Source organism: Colobus angolensis, unplaced genomic scaffold, assembly GCF_000951035.1.
Source record: "Colobus angolensis palliatus isolate OR3802 unplaced genomic scaffold, Cang.pa_1.0 Scaffold76, whole genome shotgun sequence".
NCBI classification, from domain to species: Eukaryota; Metazoa; Chordata; class Mammalia; order Primates; family Cercopithecidae; genus Colobus; species Colobus angolensis.
The window spans coordinates 3751338-3768474 of record NW_012121376.1 but is presented as its reverse complement, the minus strand read 5'-3'; the positions used below and the strand labels follow the sequence as shown (position 1 = coordinate 3768474).

Here is a 17137-nt window from a genome sequence, read left to right as displayed (position 1 = left end):
CCGCGTCGTCCGGCCCGTCCAAGGCCAAGAAGACCAACGCCGGCATCCGGCGCCCTGAGAAGCCGCCCTACTCGTACATCGCGCTCATCGTCATGGCCATCCAGAGCTCGCCCACCAAGCGCCTGACGCTCAGCGAGATCTACCAGTTCCTGCAGAGCCGCTTCCCCTTCTTCCGCGGCTCCTACCAGGGCTGGAAGAACTCCGTGCGCCACAACCTCTCACTCAACGAGTGCTTCATCAAGCTACCCAAGGGCCTCGGGCGGCCCGGCAAGGGCCACTACTGGACCATCGACCCGGCCAGCGAGTTCATGTTCGAGGAGGGCTCCTTTCGGCGGCGGCCGCGCGGCTTCCGAAGGAAATGCCAGGCGCTCAAGCCTATGTACAGCATGATGAACGGGCTCGGCTTTAACCACCTCCCGGACACCTACGGCTTCCAGGGCTCGGCCGGCGGCCTCTCGTGCCCGCCCAACAGCCTGGCGCTGGAGGGCGGCCTTGGCATGATGAACGGCCACTTGCCGGGCAACGTGGACGGCATGGCCCTGCCCAGCCACTCGGTGCCCCACCTGCCCTCCAACGGCGGCCACTCGTACATGGGCAGCTGCGGCGGCGCGGCGGCCGGCGAGTACCCGCACCACGACAGCTCTGTGCCCGCCTCCCCGCTGCTGCCCACCGGCGCCGGAGGGGTCATGGAGCCGCACGCCGTCTATTCGGGCTCGGCGGCGGCCTGGCCGCCCTCGGCCTCCGCGGCACTCAACAGCGGCGCCTCTTACATCAAGCAGCAGCCCCTGTCCCCCTGTAACCCCGCGGCCAACCCCCTGTCCGGCAGCCTCTCCACGCACTCCCTGGAGCAGCCGTATCTGCACCAGAACAGCCACAACGCCCCAGCCGAGCTGCAAGGTGAGTGGGGAGGCTGAGGGCGGCCTGGTCCCCGGAAAGTCGAATCTGAGTGGCAGCGGGACCCAGCCAGGGGCGAGCCCCTCCACTTCTGTGGTCGGAACCCCAAGGCTGAGGGGAGGCACCAGCTCCCCAAGGTGCCTCTTTGCCCCACCTCTCCCCCTTTGAAGAGTGACTACCCCTTTGAAGAGTGACTACCTCTCTTGAGCCTAGTTTGGGCCAATCTGTTTCTCTTTCTGTTCCAACTCCAGCTGCCCGCTGCTCCAGGCCTGAGCAGGTAGGCCGGTCCTTAGCAAGATTTCCCAGACCCCAGTGCCCTAAGTCCTTTTGTGTCCCTTAAGTCCCTTTACACTTTGGAAAGGTCCTGGGATGGACCCAAGGCTCCCAGCCCTGGCAGATGGCCCTCCCTCCCCGGTGGTGGCCCTCACATTGCCTGGAGAGCTGCCTCTGCTTGAGGCTGGGCAGAACGGAAGAGTTAGGCCCAAAGCCGCTGGGCCAGCGCTCAGAGGCTCAGCCCCGGCCTTCAGGGGACCAGGATTGGCAGAGCCACAGCTGAGTCCAGGGGCATTTTGTGGTGAGGGAGGCAGGGCAGTGCATGGCCAGGCCCCAGAGGGTCAGAGCTGCAGGCCGGGCCATGGGGGCTCCATTTTTTTTAGGATCCAAGTTTTCAGGCCTCCACACCTCCAACACCCCTGATACTCCAACACCCCAAACATACAGAAGCATCTGCCAAGGGAGATGCGGCAGCCTGGCCTCCTGATTCTGCCCCAGGTTCCCCGCAGCCTGCAGGCCCAGCTCTGGTAAAAGCTGGAGTGAGCTCGCTAGGGCCCATCCAGGGTCAGCTGTCAGCAACCCCAGGAGGCAGGAGGCAGGCCTGGAGGCCTTAGGCAGCCTATCCGCGGGGGACTTCTTCTCACAGGGGCCTGTTCTCTGGAGAAGCTTCTTCTCACCCCTGCTGCTGGCCTGGGCTGGCCCGGCACTGGCCTCTCCTTCCACCCGGTCGGCAGTGGGAGCCTCTGAGGTCGGCGGGGAGGTGGGGGGCTGCCCTGGCGGTGACGGCCATGGGAGTTAGGGGCCCTCCACTTAGCCTCCCTCACCACTTCCCCCTGGGCCCCTGCACGGGGTCCGAGGCTGGACAGGCACGCAGCAGGCAGGCGCTGCGGGGAGCCAGGCTGTGGCAAGTGTTCTGGAGTCTTTTCCTTGGGTGCGCAGCCGGAAGGCCGGGAGGAGGGCGGGTAGGCCGCTGTGCTCTGGAGCCAGGCTGGCAGGCCTTGTGCGCCCCAGGAGCGCTGCTCCTCCGCCTGAACTCTGAGCCACCGTGGCTAACTCTTCTGCCCCCCCCAACCCCTCCTGTCGCCTCGCCTTGCAGGCATCCCGCGGTATCACTCGCAGTCGCCCAGCATGTGTGATCGAAAGGAGTTTGTCTTCTCTTTCAACGCCATGGCGTCCTCTTCCATGCACTCGGCCGGCGGGGGTTCCTACTATCACCAGCAGGTCACCTACCAAGACATCAAGCCTTGCGTGATGTGAGGCTGCCGCCGCCGGCCCTCCTGGTGCAGGCAGGCGGGTCACAGGGACCCTGGACTGGCAGAAGAAACTGCTTTATTCTCGAGGTATAACCGTCGGCAGAAGAAAAGGGTTCCACCCCTCCGCAACAGGAGTTTTTGGCAAGGAATCCCCAACGCAAAGACACAGCGCTGCGGTTGGCACCTCCTTCCTCACTCCCTCAAAATTGTTAAGAAATGGTAGTGGTGGGTCTGATCTGACTGCAGCCGTTGGTAAGTAAAGGTTTTTGATCCTGTTGAACCCGGCTGAGACGGTGCTGTGCAGGGGAAAGCCTTCCGCATCCACACAGGAATTCTGCTGCGGTCCCCCCTCCTTCCGGCCAATGGCAGAAGTGGAGGAAGATTTTTAGAAGAAAGGCAAACATGTGAGACCAGTCATTATCAAATACTTTTATTTTTTGGTTGAGTATTTATCTTTTTATTTTTTTTTATTTTTTTGAAAGAATGTCTTGGAATGCGCAAGTCTCCCTTTAGAGCTGTCTTTTGCGGGGAGTGGGAGGTGACAAGAGCTCGGATCTCCCTCCGGATCTCCCTCCCCACCTCAGAAGTCTCTTCCGTGGACCGCAGGTGGATCTTTGTGCGAACAACTTGCATTTCGGAAGCCACTGTCCGTCTTTAAACAGAAAATTGAAGGAGCCACGAAGCAAGCGGCCGTCCGGGCGTCTGCCTCCGTCCCCTTCCATGTTCCTCTTCTTCCTTCGCTTCAGCCTTTTCTGTTATGTTTTGTCTTGAATTTTATTTAGACTTTTTCAGTGGGTATTTTTCTCTCTCCCAACCTCTACTGTAAACTTTCTGGTCCGAGAACGAGCCGAACACAGCGCGGCGCAGGGACTGGGGCGGCCCGGTGGCCGCGTGGATTCAGGATTGTGGGGACGCAGAAAGGTTAAGGCACTTTTAAAAACTATAGCAAGGCTCCTGTTTATTTATTCTACTTTCTTTCCCTAATAATCAAAACACCGCGTAGGCTCCTCCGTTTATCAGTATTAATGGTGTAACTTGTTGGCAATATTTGCCGTGTAGAATTTTTTTTTAGATATCCATTGTAAATTTGAAACAAAGACCGATCTGTGTAAAAACAAATTTCCATATGTTTTATATAAATATATATATAATATGAAGGACTACCCTCCCTCCTTTTTTTTTTTTTTTTTGTATTTTGGCTGCTAGAGTGCAGCATTGGTGACACGGATTTGAAATTTGAAATTTCCTTCTGCACTGTAGAAAAAGACCATTTGAAGATGTTTTGCCTTTTGTGTATTTTTTCCTAAAAAAAGAACAAAAATAAAAATGTATAACATTTGTACTTGGCCTTTAAAATTGTATCAACTAGAAATAAAATTGCATGAGTCTTTTATTGGGATTGAGATTGCAGAATACCTTACAGACTCCCAAAGATAGAGGAGGGGAACAAACAGGCTTTGGATCTCTAGACTTTTAAAAATGTTGGGTGATTCTGAATACTGTTTTCTTTTTTGGCAAATCCTCCTCTTTTCACTCTTCATTCCACTTTGAAGTAAACGTTGGATAAGAGGAACTATTTTTCTTGGCTTCTGTTTTTTAAGAAGAGCCCTTTGCCCCTCTAAATGTCAATGATCGTTTTGAAGAAATAATCAAACATTTAAAGCACACTGTAGACCTCCTTCCCCTAGGGAACACCAATTAAACCATATTTGTGCACATATATATGTATACACATATATGTACATATATGTATATGTGTCCATGTACATAATATATATATTTTTTGCCACTACAAGACCAATGAGAGTTTTACTTTGGGTTTCAGACTTTCTTGTTCTCTTGCTGTAGCTGTTAAAAATCATGAATCAACTTTAAGGGTTTTTTGTAGTTGTTGGTTTTGTCTTGTTTTGTTTCGGCTATTTGGTGGCTTGTTCTTGGTTTTCCCCCATAGTAAATCAAGTAAAATCTAAATGAGGCAAAAGGGCCCTTGGTGGGCCGGGTGACAGGTACCTTTCCAATCCTGTAACGTTTATCTCCTAAGTCACAGTTCGTCGCCTCTGGGGAAAAAATATTTTTTGACGCTTGTATCTTCCACTGACCACTCTCTTGCTATTCCAATTCCTGGCTAGGGAGGAAAACAAACACAGTAAGTCATATTGTTGGTGCGGCCCTTCCAGACCCACCGCAGTGTCTTGCGTCGTGGGGTCGGGAGTCTCTGAACCTGGTTCTTCTCAGAGTTGACATTTTGGACGTGGGGGTAATTTCTCCGGTGCTCTGTTACATCAAAATTATCAATTAACTCGCCTGGGCAATTAATGTCCCAAACTAACAGCTGTCTATAAAATCGAGATAAAGGGGACAAGAAAAGACCAGCGACTCCATCCCTTGGGGTCTCCGGCGGGCCGAAGCATCAGGTCAGGCTCTGCCGGGCGCAGGCGCCTGGCCCTGCGCTCCGAGAGCAGGTTCGCAGCAGGCGGAGAAGGCGGTCCTCCTGGGGCGGAGGTCTTCTCTGCACCCTCCGCCTCCCACCAGAGCCCGGAAAACCAGTCCTGAGAAGAGTCCCCAGGCCTCCTAGCGCGGGAACGCTGCGCTCGCGTCCGGTCAGCCTCCGCAGGCTAGAGGAGCTGGGAGCCCCTCCTCTCTCCCTCAGAGGCTGCGGCCCAGTTAGGGCAGAGGCTCCGGGGAAGAGGGGCTGATTAGGAGGAACCCAATTGCGAGCTCCCAGGTTTTCTTCCGCGGAGTCTCCAGCCCCTGCACCCGCTCACTTGGCGCCCTGGCGGGCCAGAGGCCCCTGTGCGCGGTGGTTGTGCGTGGCTTTGGCGCCGCTGGACGAGGGTCCAGGGCGGTGGCAAAGCCCGGTTTCCTGTTCATCTCCTTGCCTTCGCTTCAGCGGGATCTCCCAGCACACCCATGTCCAGGTCTAGCGGGGCGGGAGGCACCCGGAGGGGCTTGTGTAGGAAAACCGGTACGGATTGCCCGGGGACGGTGACCGGCCTCGGTCTTCCGGCCTGACTTGCGGCCTGGGAATGAGAGGGAAAGTCCAGCCTTCCCGCAAGGAGATCCTGGCTCCAGGCAAGCCCGGAAGGGCCAGATAACGCAGGCGAAACTGCCTGGGCGGCCGCGTCCGAGATTTCGCGCCGCCGCTGCTGCAGCGCGGAGACTGCGCTCGCTCGGCTGGGCTGTGTCCTCCTCGGAGTCCATTGCGTCCTGGGCTGGCACAGGGGTTGCGGGTGAAGCTCCCACCGCCGCGCGACGCCACAAAAGCGCGCCCAGCGTGGCAAGTCACAAGCTTAAATCGCGAAGGGCTCCTGAGGCTGGTGCGAAATTACGCGCCCTGCGTGCATAAAGGACCCCTAGGATCCGCTAGCACAGAGGCGTCCTAGGTAGAACTCATTCATAATCGCCCCGTATTATCTTAGGGGTTTTTGTCCTGGAATAACGTAGAATTAATTCACAATCTCTTTATCTATTTTAAGGATTTTGCGCTGGAACCGACAAGTCAAGATGCCCCTTGACATGAAATCCCCCTCTGTAATAAAGCCCGGAGCAGGGGTAGGAGATGCTTGGAGCAGGGGTAGGAGATGCTTGGAGCAGGGGTAGGAGATGCTTGCCGCAGGGTTTCTGCGTGTGGATTACACACCCGCGGACGCCGCAGTTCTCCGTGCGGGGCCGACGCCTTGGACGCCCTCGAGCCTCAGCGGCTTTCCCGTTGTAGCCCCGAGCAGCAGAAGCGCCTGGGCGGGACCTCCGGGCCCCTCAGCCCCAAGGAAGCGGGACTTCGCCTCCTGGAGCTCACCCCCAGGGCCTGTCCAGGCCAGCAGAGCCAGTCGCCCGGCAGGAAGGCGCCTGGGGTGTGGGCTTCTGATGGGAAGGCGCCTGGGCCACAGAGGTGTGCTCTTTTTGTTCTCTTTTTCTCTTTGGGGCTGGAGGGGGCTGGTGGCCACAAGGGTATGGCTCCAGGCCTTCCAGCCACCCACCAGCAGGCAGCTTTCGCTCAAAGGAGCTCCAAAGGAGCTAGGGTCCCTCCTCTGCGGCCACCCCAACCTGAGCAAGACAAGTCGCCTCTGAGCCTTGGTTTCCTCGTCTCTAATAGTACAATCCTGGTGGACCTATGCGGGCTGTGGTTAATAAGGCAGATGCTTCTAAGGAGTAAAGGGGTGGCCTGGTTCCTTGGTACCCAGACAGGAGTGGCCGGTCAGACCTGGCTTTTCTCGCTGAGACATCTAGTGGGTCCAGTGTGGAGTGGTGGTGGCGTGTGTGTCTGCTTGTGGGGGGTGTGGGAACCGTAAGAGGTGGAAAAATCCATATTTTACAAGGCCCTCTGCTCAGAGGCTTCTGATCCCAGTGTGGGGACAGCTGAATTCCCATCTTCACGGACTTTCCCTCCCTTCCCAGGGATAAGGAAGATGGCTCACGTGGCTGGACAGAGAATTTTCACAGTGGGTTAGGGCTTAGGATGCCAACATACACCAGCCACTAGAATCTCCCCAAACGTCCCCGACCCCTCCTAGGCATCTGAGTCCTGCGGATGACCCCACGGGGAAGTGGGAGATCAGAAGCCCCCTGAGTCCAGTGGCTTCACCTCTGATGGTAACTATCAGAGTCCAGCCCAGGAATCACCCTCATCAGAAATATTTGGGGTGTCTGTTTAAACAGCAGATTCGAGGGGTCCCTGACGGCTATTGATTAGAATCTCCAGAGGGGAGGCCCAGGAGTCCATGGTGTTCACAGGTAAGCCGGGTGGTCCTGGAGAGCTCTAGTTTGGGTCTGTTCTCCCACGCTGGTCAAGGTTGCTCTGAGCGGCCTCTGCTGCCCCCTCCTGCCCGCCTGCTGGATCAGGCCCATGTGTCTGTAGCAGCAGCTGGTTGACAGAACTTGGAGGCCAGGCAAACAGGCACCATGGCCACATTGGCAGGCGTACCATGTGAACGCTGGGCTGGGGCAGGCCTTCTTCCCACATGGGCATCCCAGTCCACCCCCGCTTGCTGCTGCCTCAGCTCCGCCCTTGTTACTCTACTTGTTTTGGAGGCCGACCCTGAGCTCAGGGAGGGTCAGTGACTGCTCCCGACATGGCTGGTAAGACGTGGAATTTGGACTCAGGCGCAGCACTTTCTGACCTGGAAGCCTGTGTCCCTCGCCATTATTCCACATGGCTCTTGGACACCCATGTGCCTGCATCCACAGGGCCTAGTGGAAAAAGGAAAGTTTCCATGGGCTCCATGATCTAGGCTCTGCTGGCTTCCAGCCTCCAGAGGAGGGGTGGCAACGGGCAGGACCACAGAGAGTTGGAGTCTCCGAACACATGCTGTCAGACCCCCTCTTGCTTTCCAGCTGAGCTAGGAGGGGGCATACAGGTGCGGCAGGGGCTGGCCTAGCAGCCAGCGCAGCTCAGACCCTGACCTTCACCCCCTCTCAGGGTTCCGACTGTGATTCACGGGTTCCACCATGGCCTGCCATGGAAGCTTCCTTTGCTTCCTGTGGTCCCCTTAGACCAGCTGAGAAAAACTTCAGACGGAAGTGGGTGCTCAGACGAGGCCGGCTGCACAGCACTGTGGCCACTTCCACACTGTTTATGGAAACTTCTGGGGACCAATACCTCAGAGTTCTGGGCTCTGTGTTAAGGAGGAAGGTCCTTTTCCAGTGTCTTCTGCAGCTGAACCCAGGGGCAGTGTCCTGGGCCATGTGGCCGGCAGGGTGGGACAGCAAGGGAGGGGTCGCATCCATCCATGAAAGGATGCTGACTTGTTGTAGGGCCGAGAGGAATCACGGGCCTTTGACAATTCTGTCTTCATGTGCTTTGGGGGTGGGCAGGGGCAGAGGAATGCCTACTATCTGCAAGCATAAAACATCGTGGCAGTTGGGGGGTCTCTGAGCTGACTCTGGCTGGAAGGCTGTCCAATTTGCGAATTGTTTATTGCTCAATTAAGCTCTTAAATGAAATAAAAGAAAACATTGTCAGCATGAAATGACAGACGGACAGAGGGGAACCGTTGCAGAACTATCCTCTCCACACGGGGCCCTGGCTATGTGTCCACCACTGCACTAGACTAGATTTGTGATAGACATGTTGACACACACCTGTCATCACAGATGGACCGCCCAGTGCCCTGTTGACCCAACCCACTGGCAGGCGAGAAAGTGTGTGGTGGTTGCACAGCAGCTGGCATTGAGGTGGGAAAGTGTGCAGTCCCTTTGGGAGCAGATGTCCAGGTCATGCGCTGCCCAGCAGCTGAATACACAGGGCCATGTCTTGCAGGACCATCCAGCTGCTTCCAGCATCAGGACACCTGGGGTCATGTGGACACCCTGAAGAGACGACGACACAAAGGCCAGGATGACCACAAATGTCCTGAGCAGAGGCAGAAAGCTGGCCAGATGTGGCGTCTGCAGGGTCCCTGTGGTGGTCTTTCTCTCATCCTGCAGTGCAGGACGCTCGCTGGCGACACAACCAAGAGGAAACCTGGCAGAGCAGGGGCAGGGGGTCTCTGGGGCCAGGTGCAGGCATCCTCCCTGACTTATTTTGGACAATGTTCTATGTCCGTGGGGTGGCAGCCTAGGGAGGAGCAATACCACACGCAGGGCTCTTGAGAGTGCTGTAGCGCTGTGACCAGTCGCTGAAGGCATCTTATGGAAACCACCATCAGCACTCCAGGGAGCAGGCACGGACCCCGTGTTCCTCCCACCCCGTGTTCCCCAGCAGGTCTGGGGTCTGGGCCACCGGGAAGCATGCTGAGTCTGCAAATGTCCCTGGAAGAGGATAGCAACATTTCTGTTCTGGACACCTCCCCCCCAGACAGGCCGTGATCTATCAGCGCATGGCATTTCCGTGAGGCAGAAAGCACTGGCCCACCCGGGCTTTCTGCTGTGACTCCTCGGCAGGGTCACCAGCTTGGGTGAGCAGAGAGGACTGCGCCGCCTCGGTCCAGGTGCAGGGCGGGCCAGCGAAGTGGGCAGGGCAAGAGGAGGCAGCCAGGGGAGGCTGGGCGAGGCCATAGCAAATGTGGGCCATGGGGAGAGGAGGGCAGCTGTCCTGGCTCACTTCCCAGGGGCCTTCGTTGCGATGCCCGCCCCAGGGAGAGAGCTCAGGGTCAGGAAACCTCTTGGGAAACAAAAGAGGACCCAGGGCAGCAGGGTCCTTCTTGCAGGGCAGCCTCTGACCCGCCCCGGCGATTTCGCGCTCGGCTCTTTCTCTACGAGGAGGCAGCGCCACCTGCTGTCCACTTCGCGCAGATGCTGTTGGGCCCTAAAAATCAGCCCCATCAGGAAAACTGATCCCACCAGGCTGGGCAGCCGTGGATGCGAGGAATGAACCTGATTGCCCTATTTCAGGCCCTTTGATCTTTGTCAAGGGGTAGCTGGCTTTTTATTTTATGTTATCTTATTTGGTCAGGGGGTCAGTTAATGTAGTCTTTTTCTAATTACACAAATGATGTGGTTTATTCCAAATAAAAAACAATAAAACTTTATTAAAGTGAAACGAAGTGAGTAAAAGTGACTTCCAACCCCATTCCCGAGTGAGACAGCTGTGCTCCGGTGGCCACAGGAGACATCTCCCTGCACCCGCAAGGACCCCGTGGTTCTACGAGGAGCAGATAAGGGAGGCAGTGGGTCAGAGCACTGGAGTCACAGGGCCTGGGTTCAAGGCCTGGCTCCACCTCTTCTCAACTTCGTGAGCCTGCACAGGTGTCTCTCTTCTGCTCACCTCAGCTTCCCCATCGGTACAGTGGGGACGATGGTAAGAGCAGGGCTCCCACAGCACTGCTGTGAGGCTTAAATAAATAATAATCCGTGAAAGGCTTACAGTGAAGAAACCAGGCACAGAGAGGGCAAGCACTTAGAGCCACACGGCCGGGACATGGTGCAAACCCTGGTGTGCCTGGCTCCAGCACGGCACTCTTCGACCATTAAATGGTCTCTCTGTTCTGACAAGCTGCGGTGGCTTCATGACCCCTGAGGACCTGCTTGTGGTCAAGAGATGAGCACTTGGTGTTTCTCCGGAGGACAACCTTCTCCGCCCTGCAGGGAGGGGCTTGGTGCTCTGACTGGCTCTGCTGTGAGACCGCAGGGAGTCACAAAGCCCTTCTGAGCCACACCTTTCTTATCTGGAAAAGGGAAACAGTGGTACATGCTTCCTGGGACTCTTCTAAGGCTTAAGTGAGCTAATTCACCCTCCAAGGTGGGCAGAGATGGTTAATTTGCTCACAGTTCGGCACTCAGGGCCTGAGCTCGTTGCTTCCAAACCATGCAGAGTGCACAACGCCCAAACCACATGGTCACACGTCAGCTCCATTCCGACCCCTGCGATTTATGGACATCAAAAATAAAAGGTTCCATTCACGGGAAGGAGTGCTGCCGTGTTCGCGGGAATGGGAGTGTGGGTTCCCTAAACATCTCTGCTTGTTTGAACAAGTGCCCAGATGGTCTCTGGTAAAAACACAGGATGACCACTGAGATTGGCAAAGTCATGGGGACTTGCTGGGGCAGTGGGTGGCGGGGAGAGGTGGACAGGAGAGGGGCTCCCAGATCCCCTGAACCTGTGGCTCTGCAATGCACCAGGAAACAAGCAGCCAATACTCTATGCCTCAGTTTCTTTCCAGCAACAGGACCAGGGTTGTGTGGGGCTGTCGCACGGTGGGCTGGCCACAGGTCATGTGGGGCTGTCGCATGGTGGGCTGGCCGCAGGTCACAGGGTGGTGATGTGCAGATCAGAGTTGATGGGTTCAGGGCACACAAGACAGGGACTCCTGCTGGCTTCTGCCTGAGCAGCCCTGGTCCCCAACGCACCTCTGCACTGTGCACCGTGTGATCTGGTAGGAGCCCCCACCGCTCCACAGGACCTTCTCCTCCAGGAAACACCCCTGGCTTTGTCTGCCTCTTCCTACCTCCGGTGGCAAGCAGGGGACAATCCCCAGCGAATGAAGGCACAGGGGTGTTGGTGGCTCAACCTGTGGTCAGCTGCTGCAGCAACCGGGGCTTTACTCCCTGTACACAGGGGCACCGTGAGCAATTGACTCCTCTCTGCATTTCAGTAACCTCGGCTGTGAAATAGGCACTGGCTTGAGGAGGCCATCTTTACTGGGCTTAGCTCTGCCAGCACTGGCTGTGGGACCAGGCAGGGGGAAAGTCACTTCCTCCTTCGGGACCTCAGTCTTTTCATTGGCAAAACTGGGGAGAGCATTTTTCCTCCTTACAGAGTTGGGAGTGTGTGCTGGGGGCTGGCCCTTGGGGCAGCCTGGGTGCTGATCCAACCTGCGCAGCCAGACTCGGGAACAGACACGTCTGCCTATGTAAGTGGAACACCAAGCTTTTGCCCCGAGCATTCTAGAAATTGTTTTTAGAAGTAAACAAATGGTATACAAGGTTTTTATCCTATTGTTCCAAAAATGATTTCAGTAACACTAAAAAATAAAAATAATAAAAAAAGTCACCTATGCACAGTGACAAGCATGAGAAAAGAACCTGTGGAAATCCCAGTGGTGCTTTGGTGAAGGTGGCGTGACGATTCTGCTGCTGCTGTCTTCTGGCCAGCCCACACTGCTGGCTTTTGGAGTCCCACTGCACCTTCGCCTGCCTGTGGTCATCCTGCAGCACGGAGGGAACCCTGTGCAAACATCAGTTTCAACATACTGCAGAACTAGACTTGTCACACTTTGAATGAAGAACAGGTTTCAGAGGTGCTTCTTCCCACACCCGTCACTGCTGTTCTCTATTATCTTACTGAAAAATAATTAGGAACTATTTGCATCACTCAGACTTGACTTCACACAGAAACCGTATGTGGAAAACACACTGCGAATGTCAATAGACTCCGGGAACGCCGGCACCTGTGTCACAGCCTGCCGCTCAGCTGAGGGTGCAGAGCCATGGTAAGAAGATGCCAGGGGCCGGCAGCCAGGTGTGTCCCATCCGTTTTCCTGAGCAGTGTGGTGGGACTGCAGGGAGGAGCTATGAAAGGTGGGAGAGAAAAAGAGCCAGGGGTTTGGGCTTCATCCTGAAGCTGAGGGTGCTTTTCCAGAAGGTAGAACTGGGCTGTCCTAGGAACTTCTTCCTCCTTTTTCGTATTAATAGAAACAAGATGTGAATTGGGAGAGGCAGACTCTCCCGTACCTTCTCAACTCGCCCTTGGGGAGCGCTGGGCTCACTGGCTTTATTTCCACATGGCTGATGCTGAAAGGTGGTTTACCTGTTGCACCTGGCAGCATGAGACAGGCTGATGCGGGGCTGGCCGCAGTGGCTCATGCCTGTCATCTCCGCACTTTAGGAGGCCGAGGCAGGTGGTTGAGGTCAGGAGTGCGAGTCCAGCCTGGCCAACATGGTGAAACCTCGTCTCTACTAAAAATACAAAAATTAGCCAGGCGTGGTGGCACATACCTATAATCCCAGCTACTCAGGAGGCTGAGGCAGGAGAATCACTTGAACCTGGGAGGTGGAGGTTGCAGTGAGCAGAGATTGCACCATTGCACTCCAGCCTGAGTGACAGAGCGAGACTCCGTCTCAAAAAAACAAAAAAAAAGGCTGACATGGAATAACTACATAACCTGGCCTGGTTAATTCTGCTGCTTGGAGAAGTCCCCTTCAGATAGTTCATCTTGGTGGGTTCATTTGGATTCTGCACCAGTCAAAACCTGACTTTCTAAGGGGGACAAAGGAATAGATTCCTCTTGAAATTCAAGGTCTGGCTTATGAAGCCCTTTCCTATCCCAACATTATAAAGACTTTTCTCCTACTGTCTCCAAAGCAAGGGCGCGGTCTCGGCTCACTGCAACCTCCCCCTCCCAGGTTCAAGCCATTCTCCTGCTTCAGCCTCTGAGTAGCTGGGATTACAGGTGCCCGCCACCATGCCTGGCTAATTTTTGCATTTTTAGTAGAGACGGGTTTCACCATGTTGGCCAGGCTGGTCCCGAACTAATGACCTCGTGATCCGCCTGCCTTGGCCTCCCAAAGTGCTGGGATTACAGGCGTGAGCCACCGCACCTGGCTGCCTCTTATATTTTGTTACAATATTGAATTAGCCTGGGATTTATTTTTATGTGCGGCACAATTTAGAAATCCAAGTTGTGCTCTTTTCCCGCTGCCTAAAATGCCGAAAGGAAAGAAGGCTAAGGAGAAGAAGGTGGCTCCAGCCACTGCTGTCGTGAAGAAGCAGGAGGCCAAGAAAGTGGTGAATCCACTGCTTGAGAAAAGGCCTAAGAATTTCGGCACTGGCCAGGACATCCAGCCCAAAAGGGACCTCACCCACTTTGTGAAATGGCCCTACTCTATCAGGTTGCAGCAGCAGAGAGCCACCCTCTATAAGCGGCCGAAAGCGCCTCCTGTGATTAACCAGTTCACCCAGGCCCTGGACCGCCAGACCTCCTCAGCTGCTTAGGCTGGCCCACGAGTACAGACCCGAGACAAAGCAGGAGAAGAAGCAGAGGCTGTTGGATCGGGCTGAGAAGAAAGCTACCAGCAAAGGGGACGTCCCCACTAAGAGACCACCTGTCCTTTCAGCAGGAGTTAACACTGTCACCAGCTCGGTGGAGAACAAGAAAGCTCAGCTGGTGGAGACTGCACATGACGTGGATCCCATCGAGCCAGTCGTCTTCCTGCCTGCCTTGTGTCGTAAAATGGGGTCACTTACTGCATTATCAAGGGGAAGGCAAGACTGGGCTGTCTAGTCCACAGGAAGACCTGCATGACCGTCGCCTTCACGCAGGTGAACTTGGAAGACAAAGGCGCTTTGGCTAAGCTGGTGGAAGCTATCAGGACCAATTACAATGACGGATACGATGAGATCCGCCGTCACTGGGGAGGCAACGTCCTGGGTCCCAAGTCTGTGGCTCGCATCGCCAAGCTCAAAAAGGCAAAGATTAAAGAACTTGCCACTAAACTGGGTTAAGTGTACACTGTTGAGTTTTCTGTACATAAAAATAATTAAAATACAAATTTTCCTTAAAAAAAAAAATCCAGGTTGCTTTTTCCATCCTTCAAAACAACAGCCAGCAGCTCTGAGTCTGTCTCTGACGAGGCAGATCCTTCCCCCATTTGAAATCACTGTCATGTCCCAGGTTCCCACCTGCTTGGAGACCCTGTCCTCCACTCTCCTGATCCGCAGACACCCTGCTGTGTGGAGGCGGGAAGCTCCAGCATCAGACCTGCATCCAGAGGCCAGTCCCTCTTCCTGGCCCGGGACTGTTCTTGAGCATTTCCTGTCCACCCTGTCGATTTCCATGCGCAACTCCTAGTGAGATTTTGCTGTTTGGTATAGAATGCCTTGGCATCTTTCCAGTATCAAACCCTTCTCTCTGGAACACAACGTGTTTCTTGATTCAGATCTTTCCTCTCTCTCAGGAAAGTGTGACCATTTTATCCAGATGAGTTGGGAACTGATCAGGTGTTTTCCCAAGAACTGACTAGTTTTTGTTGTTATTGCCTTAAATGTTTGCTAGTGGGTCGTGGAAATGCATGTGACTTGCTCTGGCCCGCCAGACCTTTTCACTAGGAAGTCAAATATTTCTTCAGCTGGTGCAAAGTTTTACTGTGACTGTTTCCATTTCACGCTTCTTCCACCCCTATCCCATTTTGCAGTGTTGTGGGGAAGAATCACCTGGCTCCATCTCTGCACTATCTGTGTCTGTGTCATTGTGCCTTCAGCCCAACTAAGTCTCTGTATTTTGTGATTTCAACTTTTTTTGAGTCTCACTCTATTGCCCAGGCTGGAGTGCAGTGGTATGATCTTGGCTCACTGCAACCTCCGCCTCCCGGGTTCAAGCAATTCTTGTGCCTTAACCTCCCTAGTAGCTGGAATTACAGGTGCCCGCCACCATGCCTGGCTAATTTTTGTAGTTTTAGTAGAGACGGGGTTTCACCATGTTGGCCAGGCTGGTCTTGAACTCCTGACCTCAAGTGATCCACCCACCTCGGCCTCCCAAAGTGCTGGGGATTACAGGCGTCAGCCACCATGCCCGGCCTGTGATTTCAATTTCTAAGGAGTTTTTTCTTACCAGTCCGCTCTCTTTTTAATGGACACGATGGCCTCCAAGTCCCTTCGTGACTCCTGTATGAACATGTCCACCATGGCTAGCGCGTGTCTCAAGATGCCAATGTCCTCAGCTGTCTGGCAGCTACTTGTTGCCTGCTCGTATCTGTAGACGAGGCCCAGACTCCTGCCACAGGTGTGTGGAGAAGCCCTGGCTCAGACGCTGCCTCCGCAGCCCAGGGAAGTCCTCCTGTTGTTTCTGAATGCCGGTGCGGTCGTGCCTTCCACACCGGGGCTGGCTGTGGCTTGCCACCGCCTGGTCTCCAGCACTCTCGTCTTACTGCTCACAGATTTTCTTTCTCCCGCCACAGCACGGCTTCTCATACAAATGTCGATGTTGTGAGTAGGGATTTATATTCTTAAAAGTATCACCACCCTTCCTGCTGAGCTTTTTATTCCTGCTGTCTGCAGGCTCTGTTTAGGATCCTCACCCACCTCACAGGACTTCTATTTTTAGAGCTCATGTTTTCCTGTATATTTTAAGATCAGAGCAGACACGAGCAAAAATGGACACATTTTCCTTTTTAAAAAACATTTTTCTTAATAAAGTTTCGAGGACACTTCATCGACACTTTTTTTCGTGCAAAACTGGATCAAATGTGTCAGGACTAAGGAGCGGATGGTGCCTGAGATTTTCTCGATTCCTGCAGTAAAGCTTTTTCACGATGTGGTTCCTTCACTCAAATTTGAGTCCCTCAAAGGCCCCACGTTGATCTGTTTTCTATTTATTCAATTGTATCATCCTAGCTACTTGGAGGCTGAGGCGGGAGAATGGTTTGAGCCTGGGGGTTCAAGGTTGCAGTGAGCAGTGATCATGCCACTGCACTCCAGCCTGGGTGACAGAGTGAGACCCTGTCTCAAAAAATAATAGTAACAATAGATATAAAAATAAAAGGGGTGGTCTCAGCACTTGTCAAGTGACTGTCTTCCATTCATTCTCCCCTTATCACATGTGAGTGACATAATCCCAATGCACCCAACAGCCGTGGGAACAAGAAGTTGGTAGCTGAGTACCTGCCTCACTACCACCTGTCACCACAGTCCTGGGGAACTGTCCCCACAGGTCTCCCTGCAAAGGACAGGGCAGTGAAAGCTGTGTAGGCTGAGGGGGATTTTATTTCACGCACTTGCTCTTTAGTTTTTCTTACACGATGTTCCACCAATATAAAAATGAGAAACACCTTCAGATTATCTGTGTATCCATACACCTGGATTATTCTGGCTAAAGCGTCAGGAAACCCCAGCAGTCTGGCTTCCCTGAGTGAGCCTGTACTGACTGGTTTAATCCCGCCGTCTGAGGGAGGGGTGGGCATCAGGCATGGCTGGACACAGGAGTGTCAGTGGTGGGGTCAGAATCCAGCTTCTCCCTCTCCCGGCTCCAGTGGGTCTATTCCCAGCAGTCCTTGCTGCTGTCTGCAGGGCTGTGCCCCCTGCTGGCCGGACGGGGAGCGGACAAGGCAGGGATGACTCACTGGCTCTTCTCCTCGAGTTGCTATTCTAACAGCAGCAAATCCACAGAAAAAAGGTTAACAGAAAAACAAACGAGAATCTTTCAAAAAGAGAAGTATCTTTAAAAAAAGAGAAAAAAGGTGAGGACTTCAGTGTAACCAGGTGACTACTCTGAACTGGGGGCTGAGTCGCCCTCTGACACTGAGCTGAATGCCCAGTGACAAATGTGACCAGTCGTGTGGCGGGGGGG

The 17137-nt window shown here is 54.4% G+C and overlaps 1 protein-coding gene and 1 pseudogene across 1 annotated transcript; both read left to right on the top strand.

The window, feature by feature from the left end:
- Positions 1 to 6: 6 nt before the first annotated feature.
- On the top strand, positions 7 to 3813 carry FOXF1 (forkhead box F1). The gene is made up of 2 exons (XM_011928040.1): positions 7 to 897; positions 2264 to 3813. The coding sequence occupies exons 1-2, from the start codon at positions 93 to 95 to the stop codon at positions 2422 to 2424; spliced, it is 966 nt and encodes a 321-aa protein (XP_011783430.1). The 5' UTR covers positions 7 to 92; the 3' UTR covers positions 2425 to 3813.
- Positions 3814 to 13500: 9687 nt separating this feature from the next.
- LOC105501899 lies at positions 13501 to 14298 on the top strand (annotated as a pseudogene).
- Positions 14299 to 17137: the final 2839 nt, after the last annotated feature.